Source organism: Martes martes (assembly GCF_963455335.1).
Source record: "Martes martes genome assembly, chromosome: 10".
Classification (NCBI taxonomy): Eukaryota; Metazoa; Chordata; class Mammalia; order Carnivora; family Mustelidae; genus Martes; species Martes martes.
In genome coordinates, this window is record NC_137898.1 from 62,654,263 (window position 1) to 62,674,447 (window position 20,185).

Consider the following 20,185-nt stretch of genomic DNA (forward strand, 5'->3'; position numbering starts at 1 on the left):
GAATATTACTCAGCCATCTGAAAGGATGAATACCCAACTTTTGCATCAACATGTTTGGCACTAGAGGAGATTATGCTAAGTGAAATAAGTCAAACATAGAAAGTCAATTATCATACCATTTCACTTAGTTGTGGAACATAAGGAATACCATGGAGGACACTAGGAGGAGGAAAAAATGAAAGGGGAGAAACCAGAGTGGGAGATGAGCCATTAGAGACTATGGACTCCAGGAAACAAGGAGGGAGGGAAGCGGGGGGATGGATGAGCCTGGTGATGGGTATCAAGAAGGGCATGGATTGCACAGAACACTGGGTGTTATACGCAAACAATGAATCATGGAACACTACATCAAAACTAATGATGTACTGGGGAGGAGCAAGATAGCAGAAGAGTAGGAGACTTACATTTCATCTGGTCCCAGGAATTCAGCTAGATAGTTATCAAAATATTCTGAACACCTATAAACTCAATAGGAGATCAAGGAAACTAAGAGCAGCAATTCTATGAACACGAAAGCAACCACTTTCTGGAAGGCAGGATGTGCAGAGAAGTGAATCCAAGGTGATATACGGGAAGACAGACTGTGCGGGGCGGGGAGAGCCTCTGTCAGCTGGCTACCAGCAAGGGATAGAGCAGCAAAGCACAAAATCAGAACTTTTAGAAGTCTGCTCCACTGAGGGACATCACTCTGGTGGCTAAGTGGGGGGTGAAGCCCTCTCTGGGATGGTGTGGTCTCAGGACCCTCGAGGTCATGGAAAGACTGAGGTTGCCTAAGTGTGGCAGGGCTCCCAGGTATCAGAACAGGGAAGCCGTCTGCAAAGATGGAACCAAGAAGTGGGCTCTCAGCTCAGAGTTACCTTAAACCATCATCTGCAGCACAGTCGGCCTCTTCGAGCAAGGGCCCACCAGATCCAGGGAGACCCAACCCCCTTCCTCCACTGGGAGGAGAGCACTGGAATACACAGCAGAAATCTGCTAGGTTTGGAGACAACAAATGGGGTCATGTGCCAGAGACAGAAACGCTCAGTCACAGGCTGGGTGAGCACGGAGTGCGGCCAGAGACCAGAGAGATAGGAGGGACTGACTGCTTTCTCTGGGGGCTCACTGAGGAGTGGGGCTTGAGTTTCTTGACTCCTCCAGGCCAGAGACTGGGAGGTCGCCATTTTCATTCTCATCCTCCAAAGCTGTACAGAAAGCACTCAAGGAACAAAAGCTACCAGAGCAAACCTGAGCAGAATACTCAGCCTGGCCCCTAGTAAGGACGTTGCAATTCCGCCTTGAGCAAAGACATTTGAGAATCACTGCAAAAGGCCCCTCCCCCAGAAGATCAGCAAGACCATCCAGCCAAGACCAAGCTTATGGGTCAATGAGAACTGCAAAACCCCACACTCAGAGAATATAGCACATAGAATTCATAGGGTTTTTTCCCCCATGATTCTTTAGTCTTTCAAAGTTAAATTTTTAAAATTTTCTTTTTCTTTTAGTTTTTCCTCTTTCTCATTTTAACCACCATCTTCTCAAAACCTTTAAAAAAAATCTTTTTTAATTTTCATTTTTAGAGTCATATTCTATCCCTTCATTTAACTTAACCTTATTTCTTGTATACATATAAGTTTTTCTTTCCTTAAAATTTTGGGATATAGTTTCTTCTAACAAACCAAAATATACCCTAAATCTAGTGTATGGCTTTGTTCTAGTTACTGCCTGATAACATTCTCTCTCTTTTTTTTTTTTTAAGTTTTTTTTCTTTCCTTTCTCAAACAACTTATCAATTCCTTTTTTAAAAATCTTTTTTAATTTGCATCTTTATGGTCATATTCCATCCCCTCTTCACATTTACTCTTATATGAGTTTTTCTTTCTTCAAAAGTTTGGGAAGCAGTTTCTTCTAATAGACCAAAATACACCCAAATCTAGTGTGTGGCTCTGTTCTAGTCACCAGCCTGACCATATTCATTTTTTAATTTTCCTTTCTTTTCCTCCTGGTTGTGGCTCTCTTCTGATTTAGTGTATATTTTTCTGGGATCATTGTTACCCTTTTAGCATTTTGTCCCCTCATTCACCTATTCTTCTCTGGACAAAATGACAAAACAGAAAAACTTACCTCAAAAAAAAAAAAAAAGAACAAGAGTCAGTACTCACTGTTAGAGACCTAATCAACACAGACATTAGTAGGATGTCAGAATCAGAGTTCAGAATGATGGCTATAAAGATACTAGCTGGGCTTGAAAAAGCACAGAAGATACCAGAGAATCCCTTTCTGGGGAAACAAACTAAAATCTGAGCAAGTTGAAATTTTAAAAAAAGCTATTAATGAGGTATAATAAAAAATGGAGGCTCTAACAGCTAGGATAAATGAGGCAGTAGAGAGAATTAGTGATATAGAAGACCAAATGATGGAGAATAAAGAAGCAGAGACAAGGAGAGATAAACAACTACTGGATCACAAGGGGAGAATTCAAGAGATAAGTGATACCAGAAGACGAAACAATATTAGAATAATTGGGATCACAGAAGAAGAAGAAAGAGAGAGAGGTCCTGAAGGTATACTGGAGCAAATTAAGCACTCGTGTGGGGAGGAAACAGGCATCAAAATCCAGGAGGCACAGACAACCCCACCTCAAAATCAATAAAAATAGATCCACACCCCATCATCTAATAGTAAAACTTACACGTCTCACAGACAAAGAGAAAATCCTGAAAGCAGCTTGGGACAAGATGTCTGTAACATACAATAGCAGAAATATTAGACTGGCAGCACACCTATCCACAGAGATCTGGCAGGCCAGAAGGGACTGGCATGATATATTCAGAGCACTAAATGAAAAAAATATGCAGCCAAGAATACTATATCCAGCTAGGCTCTCACTGAAAATAGGAGGAAAGAGAAAAAGCTTCCAGGACAAACAAAAACTAAAACACTTTGCAAACACAAAACCAGCCCTACAGGAAATATTGAAAGGGGTCCTCTAAGCAAAGAGAAAGCCTAAAAGTAGCACACCAGAAAGGAATAGAGACAATATACACTTAACAGTCACCTTACAGGCAATACCATAGCACCAAATTCATATCTCTCAATAGGTACCCTGAATGTAAATGGGCTAAAGGCCCCAATCAAAACACACAGGGTGGGCGCCTGAGTGGCTCAGTGGGTTAAAGCCTCTGCCTTCGGCTCAGGTCATGATCTCAGGGTCCTGGGATCGAGTCCCGCATCGGGCTCTCTGCTCAGCAGGGAGTCTGCTTCCTCCTCTCTCTCTGCCTGCCTCTCTGCCTACTTGTGATCTCTCTCTGTCAAATAAATAAATAAAATCTAAAAAAAAAATTTAAAAAAAAACACACAGGGTGTCAGAATGGATAAAAAAAAAAGAGAGAGAGCCAACAATATGCTGTCTGCAAGAGACTCATTTTAGATCCAAAGACACCTCCAGATTGAGAGGGAGGGGGTGGAAAACCATTTATCATGCTAATGGACATCAAAAGAAAGCTGGGGTGGCAACCCTTTTATCAGACAAATTAGATCTGAAGCCAAAGACGATAAGAAGAGTTGAGAAAGGACACTATATCATACTTAAAGGGTCTATACAACATGAAGATCTAACAATTTTAAATATCTATGCCCCTAACATGCGAGCTGCCAATTATATAAACCTATTAATAACAAAATCAAAGAAACACATTGACAATAACACAGTAATTAGCAGGAGACCCTAACACCCGCCCTCACTGAAATGGGCAGATCATCTAAGCAAAAGGTCAGCAAGGACATAAAGGCTTTGAATGACACACTGGACCAGATGGACATCACAGATACATTCAGAACACTCCATCCCAAAGCAACAGAATACACATTCTTCTCTAGTGCTCATGGAACATTCTCCAGAATAGATCACATCTTGGGTCACAAATCAGGTCTCGACCAGTACCAAAAGACTGGGATCATTCCCTGCTTATTTTCAGATCACAATGCTCTGAAACTAGAACTCAGTCACAAGAGGAAAGTTGGAAAGAACACAAATACATGGAGGCTAAAGAGCATCCTACTAAAGAATGAATGGGTCAACCAGGAAATTAAAGAAGAATTGAAAAAATTCATGGAAACAAATGATAATGAAAACACAACTGTTCAAAATCTGTGGGACGCAGCAAAGGCAGTCCGGAGAGGAAAGTATATAGCAATACAAGTCTTTCTCAAGAAACAAGAAAGGTCTCAAGTATACATCCTAACCCTACACCTAAAGGAGCTGGAGAAAGAACAGCAAACAAAGCCTAAACCCAAAAGGAGAAGAGAAATAATAAACATCGGAGCAGAAACCAGTGAACTAGAAACCAAAAGAACATAGAACAGAGCAACAGAACTAGGAGCTGGTTCTGTGAGTGAATTAATAAAACTGATAAACCCCTGGTCAGACTTACCAAAAAAGAAAGAGAAAGGACCCAAATTAATAAAATCATGAATGAAATAGGAGCGATCACAACCAAGACAAAAGAAAGACAAACAATTACAAGAACATATCACAAGCAACTATACGCCAGCAAATTAGACCATCTGGAAGAAATGGTTGCATTCCTAGTGACATATAGGCTACCAAAACTGAACCAGGAAGAAAAAGAAAACCTGAGCAGACCCATAATTAGTAAAGAGATTGAAGTAGTCATCAAAAATCTCCCAACAAACAAGAGCCCAAGGCCAGACAGCTTCCCAGGGGAATTCTGCCAAACATTTAAAGAAGAATTATTACCTAGTCTCCTGAAACTGTTCCAAAAAACAGAAATGGAAGGGAAACTCCCAAACTCATTTTATGAGGCCAGCATTACCTTGATCCCAAAACCAAAGACCCCCATCAAAAAAGAGAATTAAAGACCTATATTCCCTGATGAACATGGATGCAAAAATTCTCATCAAAATACTAGTCAATGGGATCCAACAGTACATTAAAAGGATTACGCACCACAACCAAGTGGGATTTATTCCTGGGCTTCAACGTTGGTTCAATATCCACAAATCAATTAATGTGATTCAATTCATTAATGAAAGAAAGAACAAGAACCATACGATACTCTCAATAGAAGCTGAAACAGCACTTGACAAAGTCCTTGACAAAGTACAGCATCCTTTCTTGATCAAAACTCTGCACAGTGTAGGGATAGAGGGTACATACCTCAATATCATCAAAGCCATCTATGAAAAACCCACAGCAAAAATCATTCTCAATGGGGAGAAACTGAGAGCTTTTCCCCTAAGGTTAGGAATGCGGCAGGGATGTCCACTATCACCACTGCTATTCATCATAGTGCTAGAAGTCCTAGCCTCAGAAATCAGACAACAAAAAGAAATAAAAGGCATCCGAATTCGCAAAGAAGTCGTCAAACTCTCTCTTTGTAGATGATACGATACTTCATGTGGAAAACCCAAAAGACTCCACTCCAACACTGCTAGAACTCATACTGGAATTCAGTAAAGTGTCAGGATATAAAATCAATGCACAGAAATCAGTTGTATTTCTATACACCAGCAAGACAGAAGAAAGAGAAATTAAGGAGTCGATCCCATTCGCAATTGCACCCAAAACCATAAGACACCTAGGAATAAACCTAATCAAAGAGGCCAAGAATCTGTACTCAGAAAAATATAGAGTACTCATGAAAGAAACTGAGGAAGACACAAAGAAATGGAAAAACGTTCCATGCTCATGGATCGGAAGAACAAATATTGTGAAAATGTCTGTGCTACCGAAAGCAATCTACACATTTAATGCAATCCCTATCAAAATACCATCAACTGTTTCCAAAGAAATGGAACAAATAATCCTAAATTTTATATGGAACCAGAAAAGTCCCCGAATAGCAAGAGGAATGTTGAAAAAGAAACCAAAGGTAGCGGCATCACATTCCAGACTTCAAGCTCTATTACAAAGCTGTAATCATCAAGACGGTATGATACTGGCACAAAAACAGACACACAGATCAATGGAACAGAATAGAGAGCCCAGAAATGGACCCTCAACTCTATGGTCAACTACTCTTCTGACAAGGCAGGAAGGAATGTCCAGTTTTTTCAACAAATGGTGCTGGGAAAATTGGGACACCCACATGTAGGAGAATGAACCTAGACAACTTTCTTACACTGTACACAAAGATAAACTCAAAATGGACGAAAGACCAAAATGTAAGGCAGGTATCCGTCAAAATCCTAGAAAGAACACTGGCAGCAACCTTTTTGACCTCAACCACAGCAACTTCTTGCTTAGACACATCTCCAGAGGCAAGGGAAGCAAAAGCAAAAATGAACTCTTGGGACTTCATCAAGATCAAAAGCTTTTGTGCAGCAAAGGAAATAGTCAACAAAACCAAAAGACAACTGACAGGATGGGAGAAGATATTTGCAAACGACTTAGCAGAGAAAGGGGTAGTATCCAAATCTGTAAAGAACTTATCAAACTCAATACCCAAGGAACAAATAATCCAGTCAAGAAATGGGCAGAAGACATGAACAGACATTTCTGCAAAGAAAACATCCAAATGGCCAAGAAACACATGAAAAAGAGCTCAACGTCACTCAGCATCAGGAAAATACAAACCAAAACCACAGTGGGATACCACCTCACACCAGTCAGAATGGCTAAAATTAACAAGTCAGGAAATGACAGATGTTGGTGGGGATGTCAAGAAAGGGGAACCCTCCTACACTGTTGGTGGGAATGCAAACTGGTGCAGCCACTCTGGAAAACAGTATGAATGTTCCTCAAAGTGTTGAAAATATATCTACCCTATGACCCAGCAATCATACTACTGGGTATTTACCCTAAAAATAAAAATGCTGTGATGTGAAGGGGCATGTGCACCATAATGTTTACAGCAGCAATGTCCACAGTATCCAAACTATGGAAAGAGCCTAGATGTCCATCAACAGATGAATGGATAAAGAATATATGGTACATATATATAAAATGTAATATTATGCAGACATCAAAAAACTGAAATCTTGCTATTTGCAATGACGTGTATGGAAATAGAGGGCATTTTGCTGAGCGAAATAAGTCAATCAGAGAGAGACAATTATCATATGATCTCACTGAGGAATTTAAGAAACAAGACAGAGGATCATAGGGGAAGGAAGGGAAAAATGAAACAAGATGAAACCAGAGAGGGAGACAAACCATAAGAGACTCTTAATTCAGGAAACAAACTGAGGGTTGCTGGAGTGGACGAGGGTAGGAGGAATGGGGTGGCTGTGTGATGAACATTGGGGAGGGTCTTTGCTATGGGGAGTGCTGTGAATTGTGTCAGACTGATGAATCACAGATCTGTGCCCCTGAAACAAACAATACAGTATTCGGTAATAAAGGAAAAGTATCTACAAACTGCAATAAATTGAATCAGAGTGACATAAGGTATGCCTGTACATGCCAATCTCTCCTATGTACACAGATGCAGAAATCTTAAGTTGCCTACTGAAAAAACAGAAGCATCCCAACACAAAGGTTTAATTGTCAAATCAGACTCATATGAATCTCAAAGGATTCTATGATCTACTCAACACCACACTTTTTATTAATGATTCAAAGGATACAGGCAATTAGCAAGTACATATAAAACATTTTCTCTTAGAAAATTGTGAATCTGTCAAATGCATTTACTCAGAAAAATGTCCTTCCTCTTCTATATTAAGATACAATCTGTTCTTGGGACTTAAAATGTGGGGTGTGGTTTTTTTTCATTGAAATATAGTTGGCACACAATGTTCCAAAAGTCTCAGGTGTATAACATAATGATTGGGTAAATCTATGTATTATGATATGTTCACCTCAAGCTACCATCTATCACCCATACAACACTATTACAATACCATTGACTACATTCCCTATGCTGTACCACCTTTCATTTCTGTAATTTATTAATTCTATAACTGGAAGCTATAACTTCCACTCCACACTCCATTACCCTCTTTTGGCTTATTCCCTCCCACCTCCCCTCTGGCAACCACCAGTTTGTTCTCTGTATTTTCAGGTTTGTTTTTGCTTACTTGTTTTGTTTTTTAGAGTCTAAATACAAGTGAAATCATATGGTATTTGTCTATCTCTGACTTATTTCACTGAGCATAATATTCTTTAGGCCCATCCATGTTGTTGCAAATATCAAGATCTCATTTTTTATGGCTGAGTAATATTCTATTATGTATGTATACCACATCTTCTTTATCCATTCATCTACTGATGGACATAGGCTGCTTCCATATGTTAGCTACCGTAAATAATGCTGTGATAAACACAGGGGTTCATATATCTTTTCAAATTAGCATTTTCATTTTCGACAACTATGTTACTATGCTCACCCCAAGTGTAACTACCATCTGTCACCATGCAACATTACTGGAACACCACAGACTATATTCCCTATACTGTACCTTTTATTCCTGTGACTTATTCATTTCGTAAGTGGAAGCCTGTATCTCCTGCTCCCCTTTACCCATTTTGCCCAGCACCACCCACCCCTACTCCCCTGCAACCAATTGTTCTTTGTATTTATCAGTCTGATTTTGCTTTTTGTCTATTCATTTGTCTTCTTTTTTAGATTTCACATGACTCTCAGTAGTAACTAACTGATCATGGTGTCCCAACTCCAAAACAGATGGTGATCTCAATAAGGCTTATTTTTTCACTTCTCAACCTATATTCTTTCCCTGTAAGATCTTATAACTTCAATTTTGATCTGTTCTAATAACTCTTAAATTTACATTTTCAGTTAGTACTTCTCATTTGAGTAGGAGGAAATTTAAGGGGACCACTCAGAGTTTGATATGTTCCTGGGTTTGGGAAAAACAAAATATGGTAACAAACCATGCCTGAAAAAAGTCTATAGAAAGGTAAGAGGCTGGAGCTGGAGCTGCTCAAGCCCATGGCAAGACAAAATGAAGGAGGCTATGTTGGAAATGAGCTGCACGTTCGCAGATATTGGGGCACAGATGCTGCTTCCTGTGGAAGAGATACAGATCCCTTGAGACACACCATTCTGGGGTCATTTTAAAGGGCTCCAAAATAAGGGAAGGTTGAAAAGACCTCAACAAATTTCTGGGTGTATAGGAAGACAGACACTAACTCCACCAAGAACGGTGTAGTCAAGGTTCTCAGCAGAAGTCTCTGAAAATACACATAGAAAAAGCCTGTTGGGGGGCACATGGGTGGCTCAGTGGGTTAAGCGCCTGCATTCGGCTCAGGTCACGATCTCAGTGTCCTCGGATCAAGTCCCACGTTGGGCTCTCCACTCAGCCGGGAGCCTGCTTGCCTCTCTCTCTGCCTGCCTCTCTGCCTACTTGAGATCTCTGTCTGTCAAATAAATAAATAAAATCTTTTTTTAAAAAAATGGATGAAAAAGCCCATCAGATAAAAAGCCAACAACTGTACATTTACCTGGTCCTGAAAGCATCAATCCCAGATGACCCTCTTGCCCCTCTTTGTGCAACTGTGTTCTTTTAGACTACTCCCTTTCCCCTGCGCCCTATCCTGGTGAAAAGAGAGTTAGAAGGACCATCATGCTCTATCACTGCAGGCTTCCAGGCCTGGGTCAGGTCCAAATAAGGAGAGGAAAAATCTTATAATGTTGAAGATTGTGTTATTACAATGAACTGAAATTTTCAATGATGGAAATGAGAATGTTCTTATGACTATAAAAGACTGAGAAAGTAATGGAGTTTGCCTAAGATGTTACTTAGGCAAAATGGGAATAACAGAGTCACAGAGCAAGTTTAACAACGAGTGGTTAAAAAAAAAGAAAAGAAAAATGAAGTTTGAGTTCAGTCCCTTCAGTAAATCAGTTACATCTGTTATAAATTAAATTATTTCAGTTAAAACAATATAAATACATCTCTTCTTTCTAAGGGGAACAATGAAAGAAGGATGACTCTACTTAACACTGAGTGCCTGAGAGGCACATTCAGTCCTGGCCCAAGGTCTCCTACAAAGGTTCAGTGTCCTACCTTATGAAACCAGTGCAGGTTTGGTTCATACCCTTCCCAAACCAACAAAAATGCAAGTACCTGGAAAAGCAAAGAAGAAAAAGGAGGTTATGTTGAAATCACCAAGTTACTCCCCAAAGCAGTGTTCTGTAGCTCAAAATTCCTTTCACAGTCCGGCACTACATTCACTTCTTGCTATGCCTGCACTTTGCAGCCTCTGGTCGTCTGCCATGAGGCTCCCCTGCCTGAGAAGTTCTCCCTCCCCACACCACTGATGCTTCTTCAAAGGCAGTTCAAATGTCACCTCTATTTGTAACATTCACTGGCACCCCCAGGAAGAATTATTTTCATCTCTGGAATCTCATAACAATCACCACACTGATATTTCCTGAGTTCCTACCAATTTCTTTTCCCCACGATGAACTGTATTCCTGGTATTACTTAGACCCACTTGTGAGAGAAGGCAGAGGCCAGCCCTTCGAAGGGTTATTAAAAAGCTCTTTCTCAAGGAATCGGTGCCATTGTTACAACTCTTAACTACTGTTAATAAATTTTTAGTCAATAAATCTTAATTAGATTTGAATCTAATCTAACCAGTCTCCAAGTCACTATTGAGAGGAAAACAAAATCAGAACCTTAGATGCTCAGGATATTAATGAAAGTTGGAATGTATAAAGGTCTTAAACTTTTTATCAAAATAATTTTATGTATCTGATTTCATTTGTTCTTTATCCAGCCCAATAAAATACCATTTTTTAAAATATTATCATTCTCATTTGAAAGAAAAGAAATGGAGGCTCAAAGGGTTATATGACTTGACCAGGGTTACAAAGTAACCTAACAATAGAAATAGAACTAAGGTTTTCCTCTTTGTGCACTGTTGTTGTCACTCTATGTATCCAAAAAGAAGTAGGGTAGAGTAGAAAGTCTGTTGTAGTCATAATAAACTGCCTTGTTGGAACACTAGAATTCATTCCCACCTTAGAAGCTAGCTATACCAGTTCATGTTCACTGTGTATAAAAACAGTACAAGTCAGTGGTCAGAGTTTTGCCCAGAGCACATACTTCATCTGCATTTTCCCCATTAAAAAGAAGTTTCTAGCCACCCTCCCTGTCTATAGCCACCCTCCACACCACAATTTTCAGGATGGTTTTCCTAAAATAGAAATCTGATTAATGCCAAATTTCTTAGCCCTATTTCCAGACCTTCCAAAATCTGTCACAAGTCCATCTTTTTAGCTGTGTTCCCTACATGCTAACAGAATTGACCTTGCCCTCTTATGTAGTCACACTCAAAATTTTTGTCTTGCACCTTTGTCATAATGTTCCACAGCCTGGAATGTTCTTCCCCCATCCCCATATACACGTGTCCAAATCCACCATCCCTTCAAGATCACACATCAGTGCCACTTCTTTCAAGAAACCTTACTTAATCCTCTTGGCTGTAAGTCACCTTTTCTTTTTCAGAACCCATGCAGAACTTTTTTTAGGCCTCTCTAATGTCAAATACAATGTTTTGCCTGTGTTAGTTATTTTTATCTATGAGTTAGTTGCCCTACCTGAGTCTAAACTCATTGAAGTAAGACACTAACTTCACGTCTCATACCTATCTCTTGGAAGTACCCTGCACGAAAACAGAAACTGCATGTTTTGTTGATCACTGTATACTCAGTACTTATCACTCACACAGTGATTAATAAATTTTGTTGAAAAAATTCAAATGGCAATGGATTTGGTGGGTTGGGGTCTTCTGTATCATAAAAGAAATCAGTAAGGACAGTGAATTGTGAAATCAGATAAAGATATATATGTTCTATAGATAAGTAGGCACTGAAAAACTCCCATTACCTGAAAGTTATCCTTCCATAGCTTTCCACTTCTACAGACTTTTCTCTTGCTTGGCCTGAATTTCTCATACCACGCTATACTACTATGTCAGGCAATAGAGACATGGTCACTCTTTGCCAAAAGACTTGCTAAAATGTACCCTGCACCTGGACTACAGGACTAATGTCCATTTGCACATTAGAATAGGTTTGAAAAACCAGCTAATTTATAAGGCTCGGAAAGACTGATTCTCAGGAGACAGGATATGAAATGAGGTAGTTCAATATGTAAAGGTACTGCTAATGTGAATCTGGAGCATTTAACATAACAACATTGAGTGAACCATAAAATAGGCTATGAAACAAGATTAGAAAAAGGACGTTCTGCCACACTTTAAAAGGGAAGGTTGTAAGACAGATGGTCTAACAGCATAAGCCTTTCTTTCCTCCATCCATCCTTTGTGCCTAAGATTCAAGTAGCTGATGTAAACCCCAACTCTGCTAAGACAAGAGTGATCTTAGGTTATGAAGGCTCCCAGCACCTACTGGATACCATCCCAGACAGGAGCACCTCACAAGGCTACTCAGGAAGAGAGTAGGAGAAATGCAAAACATTACTCACCAACCGCAATGAAATATTACTCACCACCAGCAATGTACAGTAGGCAGCCAGGATCCCAAATAAACTCAGCAAAACAATGGACCAAAAGAACCAGTATCCTGTACCTAGAAAAATGACCCTGCAAAAATGTGTTTCAATCCTTAAAACATAGCAGAAATTAGTAGTGTCTGTGTCAAGGGTGGGGAACAAGACTGGACTAAATGAAGCATAAGAAAATGGAAGGAGATAAGAGAAGCAACCTGAGAACAGATCTGTGAAGAGCTTTGGAGATATTTGGTTGAGAAGTTTTAACTTTATCCTAGAGGCAACTGGGTACTTTACTGGGAGGGGAGTCTGTATTAGTGGTAGGATTTTTTAAAGTTATTTAGAATATATACTCAAAAATTATGTCCTCTTCAAAAAAATAATAATACAGAAATTCTGGAAAGTCAAAAGAGAAAAAGTCATCCATAAGTTCACCACCTTAATAAAGCTGGTATTTTCCATTTTGGCAGTTTCTTTGACCATTTGCATATGTTTTCTATCATACTTGTAACCATAGCTACTGTATTAATTGCTCTATGCTAGAGCTAAGAGATTTGGGCCTTTTAAAAACAGTTCAAGGGGCACCTGGGTGGCTCAGTGGGTTAGGCCTCTGCCTTTGGCTCAGGTCATGATCTCAGGGTCCTGGGATTGAGCCCTGCATTGGGCTCTCTGCTCAGTGGGGAGCCTGCTTCTCCCTCTCTGCCTACCTCTCTGCCCACTCGTGATCTGTCAAATAAATAAATAAAATCTTTTTCAAAAAACAGTTCAAATGTGTTCTGTTCTAAAAGTAGGTTATGAGAGATATGATATGATAATGATTTGCTAAGAGAAACAGTGTTATACTTGGTCTAGATATTACATGTCAAATAATTTAGACTCATTTCCAGATAACAGAAATTACCTTCTCTCAATATAAAACCTAGAGAAATTATATTTTATTATAAAATATAGATTAATGAACACATAACCACATTAAAAATAACAAAGGAAATTCTCTTTGGTCAGGGGCTATAAGACACACCCAGAAGAAAGAAACAGGCAAGTAGTCACCATATTGAGAAGTATCACAAATCAAGACACCGGGAACAGCATTCGGTAGAAGATGAGCTTATAACCAAAAATCAGAAATCATCAAGTGTCAACAAACGAATCCAATAAAGCTGACCAATAGAGTAACTTGCATCCAAGAAAACAGAGCAATAGAACAATCAGAAAAGAATCACAAAACAAATATATTTAAGAATTTTAGAGAAATAAAGGAAGGACTAATATCCATGTAACAAGAATATGTTTTTGCTTTTTTTTTTTTTTAAGATTTTAAGCAATCTCTATATCCAACATGAGGACTGAATTTACAACCCCAAGATCAAGAGCCACATGTTCTACTGACTGAGCCAGGCAGGGGCCCCAAGAATATGATGTTTTAATACAAGCACAGGGATAATCAAAACAGTCAAAGTTCTTGAAAGAAAATGAAAGATGGACTTACTATCAGTCTAGATACAGCCAAAGGATTAATCAAATAGCTTAAACAAGAAATGACATAGGCTTTGCTTTCAAGTAAGAATGGAAAGCTAAGGTTTGCCATTTAATGGTGCCTCTATCTTTTCTAATCATTTCTATGGCCACATTAGATTTTTTTTCCACTTCTTTTCAACCTTCTTTTGCATATTTAATTCCATGTAAATATTATTATTAGTTTAGTTCAGCTCAAAACTCTATCACCGGGGCGCCTGGGTGGCTCAGTGGGTTAAACCTCTGTCTTCAGCTCAGGTCGTGATCTCAGGGTCCTGGGATTGAGTCCCACATAGGGTTTTCTGCCCAGTGGGGAGCCTGCTTCCCTCTCTCTCTCTCTGCCTACTTGTGATCTCTCTCTCTGCCAAATAAATAAATAAAATCTTTTTTAAAAAAAACAAAAAACTCTCTCACCAAACTCAAGTGAAGTTCTCATCCACCTGCTATGAACTTCAGGCAAAGGAGAGCTGCGATTTTTTTTTCCTCCCTCCCTTTTCTACTTCTTCCTGTCCCATTCATCTGTACTCACTCTTGGTGGTGGTTTGGGGCAGAGGGCAGATAACAAAAGCAAGTGAGAAGAATGAAAAAGAGTGCTTGGGGCACCTGGGTGGCTTAGTCATTAAGCGTCTGCCTTTGGTTCAGGTCATGATCCCAGGGTCCTGGGATAGAGCCCCCATGGGGCTCCCCGCTCAGCTGGAAGCCTGCTTCTCCCTCTCCCATTTCCCCCTGCTTGTGTTCCCTCTCTCATTGTGTCTGTGTCAAATAAATAAATAAAATCTAAACAAAAAAGAGTAAGCTTAAGTGACTGACTACACATCAGTGGGAATTGAAAAAGCAAGTCTTTCTTGGTCATCACTCCTTTAATCTGGGAATATATAGTCACTGATGAATATGCAGTAGGCTCACTCTACATGGACTGCCCAATTTAGGCTTCTTATTACTTAATATTTTCAAGCAGCATTCTCTCTGCTCTGGGTCATTTGTTTTATATACATCTAGCATCATAATTGCATGTCCCTTTTCTCTATCCTACAATAAAGAAAGCCTGTTAGGACAGCCTAGTCAATGCAACTTTGTCTAAATCCACATTTATTGCACTGGTGCTTAAAGAAATCTTCCAGGACCCCATCCCTGCTTTCCCATAGCTGCACAATGCAGCTTTCTTGCATCTTCCCCCAATGCATATCTTCCATACTGCTATTACATTAGTACCACCAATTGTTAGCTGACAGTAAGGTCTGAGGGGGAAAAAAACGCACATCATGGTGAGCCACTGGGAACTTTCATACAACATAAGAAATGGTGAGAAAAGTCTAACCCCACAATATACACAGGGTGGAAGTGGGGGAGAAGAAGGAAAGCGAGTTACCCCATCAAAAATTCTGCTCTAACTGGGTGTGGTGCATGAACAATGAATCTTGGAACACTAAAAAAATTTTTAAAAATTCTGGTCTAAAGGGAACAACAACTAAAAAACTAAATAGGTTCTTTAAAATCTAAATGAAGGTATCAAGGAACCAATAAGCAGTGAAGAACTACGGAACCAAGATTCAAGTAAAAGAGGAAATCCACAGACATAACCTGTCATTTGAGTTATTGTTCTCTAGAAGTGGCTGAGATAAGAAGGAGGGCTTCCTGCATCTTGTAGGGTTAGGAGAACAAACAAGTGAGAAGTGTAATCTGATAAACACTATACACTTTAATTTAGGACCTTCCAAGACTATCCTAGGAATAAGCACAAACCAGAAATACACTGCTTTTGGGGGACTGAATCCTAGCTTTGAACCATTTAAGTACATCAAACTGAATTAAGGTGAATAGGATTTGCTAATACACCTAGTTACTTGTCAGAGTAACTGAGAGGACATAGTGAAATTCAAGGCCTCAAATTACCTATTCAAACTTTTTATATACAATGTCTGGCACTCAAGCAAAACAACCAGGCATTTCAGGGGAGGAGACCACATTAGCGAATGCCTAAATAAACAAGGACAAGAGGGGCACCTGGGTGGCTCAGTCGGTTAAGTGTTCAAGTTTTTATCTCAGCTCAGATCTTAATGTCAGGGTTGTGAGTTTAAGCCCTGTGTTGGGCTCTATGCTGGGCATGGAGCCTATTTAAAAAAGGAGGGAAGGAGGGAGGGAGGGAGGGAGGGAGGGAGGGAGGGAGGACAACATAAAAAGATCTTCAGCAAATCTAGGTAAGAAAGATATCAGACACAGACTTCTAAATAAATATCCTTAAAATGTTTAGACTGGGACAAAATTAAGAATTTCAGTAGAGAATTAACTATTTAAAAGGAGACTAAAAAAATAAATGAATATGTTAAACAAAAGATAGGTCAGAAAAAATATCAAGGATGAAACACAGACAAATGGGCAAATAAACAAAAATTCATAAGATTTTCATTCATAAGGCACTCGGGGATAAAGAAGTTCTAATACACATAAAATTAAAGTTTCAAAAGTAGAGATGATTAAAAAAATGGGGTAAAAATAATATCTGAAAAGACAGTGACTGAAAACTTTTCCAAAATGATTAAAATATTTTACTGTTCTGGGATCAGTCAGGAGAGGATTTATTGTAGGGATTAGACCATATGCTATTTAGAAGCCAGTAGAGAAGGCTATATAAGGCTGTTACATCTGTTCTGATATTTGGCCTAAAGTTGCTAGAAGTCAGGCCAGCAGTTGGGAAGTAAAAATGAACATGACTTATGAAAGAACTAAAACCCAGAATGAGCAACCGAAATGCACAAAGACAAACTGAAACTCCTGAGGACACACTGAAATCCATGAAGACAGACAATGGAACGTGTGTCTGTCTATCACTGTGTCAAGCATTTAGTTAAGCTGGTCCATGGTATTGCCACCTCCACATCCATTTTGTTTGGCCACATGGCCTGCAGGGATCTTAAACTGACACTAACTCCCTCAGGGAAGCACATGTCCTGCATAGCATCCCACAAAGTCACAAGCAAATATAAGTTTCTGATAGGTCTCTCCCAACAGCCCTTGGGATCAAGTTTCCTCTGCTTCCTAGTGCCTGTATGCCTTATATGCTCCTTAGATAAGATTCTCACTGTGCTTACCAAATTCCTGCTCTTTTAGTTTGAACTGACCAATTTGGCCCTAGCCCAGGAACCCCAAACACTCCACCCAATGAACCTAACAAAGGCATGTACCCCAGGTCCTGCTTCTCTTTCTGACTGCACTCTTCCTTGACCTTCTATGTGTTCCTTGGAAGTGTGCCATGTACTTTCTCCAGTATTTTTAAGTATTCCATACACACACACACACACACACACACACATATATAATGTATATAAAGATAAATATAAAGATATATAAGAAATATTTTGATTTCTCTGGTGGTCTGTTGCTGAACCACAACTATCAGTACCATTGCTTGACACATCATCCAGCACCCCGTGCTCCATGTAACCAATGTGTTAAGTTTAACAAGGTTATAATACACTGCCTTCAACCTTGATGATAAGAGTGAATTGTAGAAAAAGTTGGTGCCTTTTAATACTGTGGCCTAGGACATGAAGAAACTAAAAAAGATATAGCAAGGTCAAGGAGTATGTGGGCTGAGGTGCCACCCCATGCCAACTAAGTGAACTATCAGATACTGACATTGCATGAAGGCTGCCACAATGCCTGCCATAATGACCTTCAGAGTATAAAACAGTGACTGCTGACTCACTTCCTACACCCAAATTATATGCAAATTTCTCTTGTGACTCATCCTAACCCAATCCTACACTGGAAATGAAATTCTCAGAAATGTAGTTTTAGTTTAGCTGGCCCAGAAAATACACTATCACAGTCCACTCAAGGTCAACTTGGTATCCATTCACACCTCTACTAACTACTCTTATTCTCTAAGATGATGCAATTATCTCTCATACAACTAAACATACATCAACCCTCTCTCCAAAAGAGGTTAGAGTCCTCACCAATGGGCAATGGTTATACCTCTAATTTAAGTACCAATATATACTTAACTACTATTAACACATCCTATTTTGAAAGGTAGAAGAATGGAAGAAGAGAAAAAAATATATATATGGGGAATATGTATACATATATCATATATATGTGTGCGCGCGCGCGCGTGCGTGCGCACGCGTGTATAGTGAGAGAGAGGAAGGGAGGAAAGAAGTGAAGGAGGGTGGGATGGGCCAGCAGAATTCTGGCTGCCATAAGCTTTGTCCTCTGGTATTACACCAGTAATAATGGTATGTTAGATGGTAAAAGGAACTTTGCAGATGTAATTAAGGTTACTAATTAGCTGACTCTAAAATAGGAAGATTAGAGTTTGCCAGCAAGATGGCAGAGGAGTAGGAGACCTAAATTTTGTCTGGTCCCAGGAATTCAGATAGATAGTTATCAAACCATTCCAAACACCTACAAACTCAACAGGATATTGAAGAGAAGAAGAGCAGCAACTCTATGAACAGAAAAGTGACCACGTTCTGTAAGTAGAACATGCAGAGAAGTGAATCTGAGGAGATATACAGGAAGATAGACGGGGGGGGGGTGGGGGGGAGCCTCCATCAGCCAGCTACCGATAAGTGAGAGCACAGCAGAGCACAAAATCACTGAAGTTTTAAATGTCTGCTGAACAGACAATGGCTAAGTGTGGTGGGGGGGGGCAGGGGGAATGTGGTGTGGAATCCTCACTGGGTCAGTGTGGTCTCAGGACCCTCGGGATCACAGAAAGTCTGGAAGTGCCTGAGTGTGGCAGAGCTCCTACTTATTGGAGTGGGAAAGCCGGCTGCAAAGACATAGCCGAGGAGTGGGCTCTCAGCTCAGGGTTGCCATAAACGCTCATCTGCGGCAGTTGGCCTCTTCAAGCAGGGCCCACCAGGTCCAGGGAGACCCAACCCCCTTCCTCCACTGGAAGGAGCAGTGCTGGAGTACACTGCAGGAATCTGTTGGGTTTGGAGACAACAAACGGGGTCATGTGCCAGAGATAGAAACAGTCACAGGCTGGGTGAGCACGAAGTGCAGCCAGAGACCAGGGAGACAGGAGTGATTGACTGCTTTTCTCTGAGGGCACTGAGGAGTGGGGGGCCTGAGGTCTTAGCTCTTCCGGGCTGGAGATTGGGAGGCTGCCATTTTCATTCTCATCCTCCAAAGCTGTACAGAAAATGTTTGAGGAACAAAAGCTACTGAGAGCAAACCCAAGTAGATTACTTAGCCTACCCCCCACCACAAGGGTGGTAAAATTCCACCGCAGGCAAATTTGACAATCACTGCAACAGGCCCCTCCCCCAGAAGATCAGCAAGACCATTAAGCCAAGACCAAGTTTACAGATCAATGAGAAGTACAAAACTTCAGGGCTAGGGAAATAGAGCACATAGAATTCATAGCTTTTCCCCCATGATTCCTTAGTGTTTCAAAGTTAAATTTTTAAAATTTTCTTTTTTTTCCCATTTCTCTTTTTTGAATTTTTCTCTTTCATATTTTAACCAACACCTTATCAATATCTTTTTTTTTTTAAAGATTTTATTTATTTATTTGACAGACAGAGATTACAAGTAGACAGAGAGGCAGGCAGAGAGAGAGGGAAGCAGGCTCCCTGCTGAGCAGAGAGCCCGATGCGGGACTTGATCCCAGCACCCTGAGATCATGACCTGAGCCGAAGGCAGGGGCTTAACCCACTGAGCCACCCAGGCGCCCGATCAATATCTTTTTTAAAAATTTTTTAATTTTTGTTTTTATATTCATATTCTATCCCTTCTTTGTATTTAATCTTACTTTTATGTACATGTAGGATTTTCTTTCTTTAAAATTTTGGGATACAGTTCCTTCTAACAAGCCAAAATATACCCTAAATCTAGTGTATGGCTTTGTTCTAGTCTCCCCCTGAACAACTTCTCCCTTTATTAAACTTTTTTCTTTCTTTTCTGAACCAATTTATAAATTCCTCTTTTAAAATCTTTTTTAATTTCCATCTTTACATTCATAGTCCATCCCATCATTGTGCTTAGCCTTATTTTTGTGTATATATATATGTTTTTCCTTCCTTAAAATTGTGAGAGGCAGTTTCTTCTAACAAACCAAAATACACCCACAATCAAGTGGGTGGCTCTATTCTATTCAGCAGCTTAATCAATCATATATATTTTTTTTCCCTTTATCCCCCCCCACACCATTTTGAATCTATTATGATTTGGTTAGTGTATATTTTTCTGGAATCATTGTTACCCTTTTAGCATTTTGTTCTTTCATCTGTTC

At 39.8% G+C, this 20,185-nt stretch overlaps 1 protein-coding gene across 1 annotated transcript in view; it reads right to left on the reverse strand.

Moving 5' to 3' along the window:
• Positions 1-20,185, reverse strand: part of GDPD4 (glycerophosphodiester phosphodiesterase domain containing 4) — a gene marked incomplete at both ends in the record, with an annotated part of 138,502 nt that overhangs the window by 80,940 nt on the left and 37,377 nt on the right. Inside the window, 2 exons of the mRNA XM_080816362.1 lie at positions 9,973-10,032; positions 12,400-12,517. Of these exons, the coding sequence (XP_080672488.1) occupies positions 9,973-10,032; positions 12,400-12,517 (178 nt within the window). The remainder of the gene's footprint in view (positions 1-9,972; positions 10,033-12,399; positions 12,518-20,185) is intronic.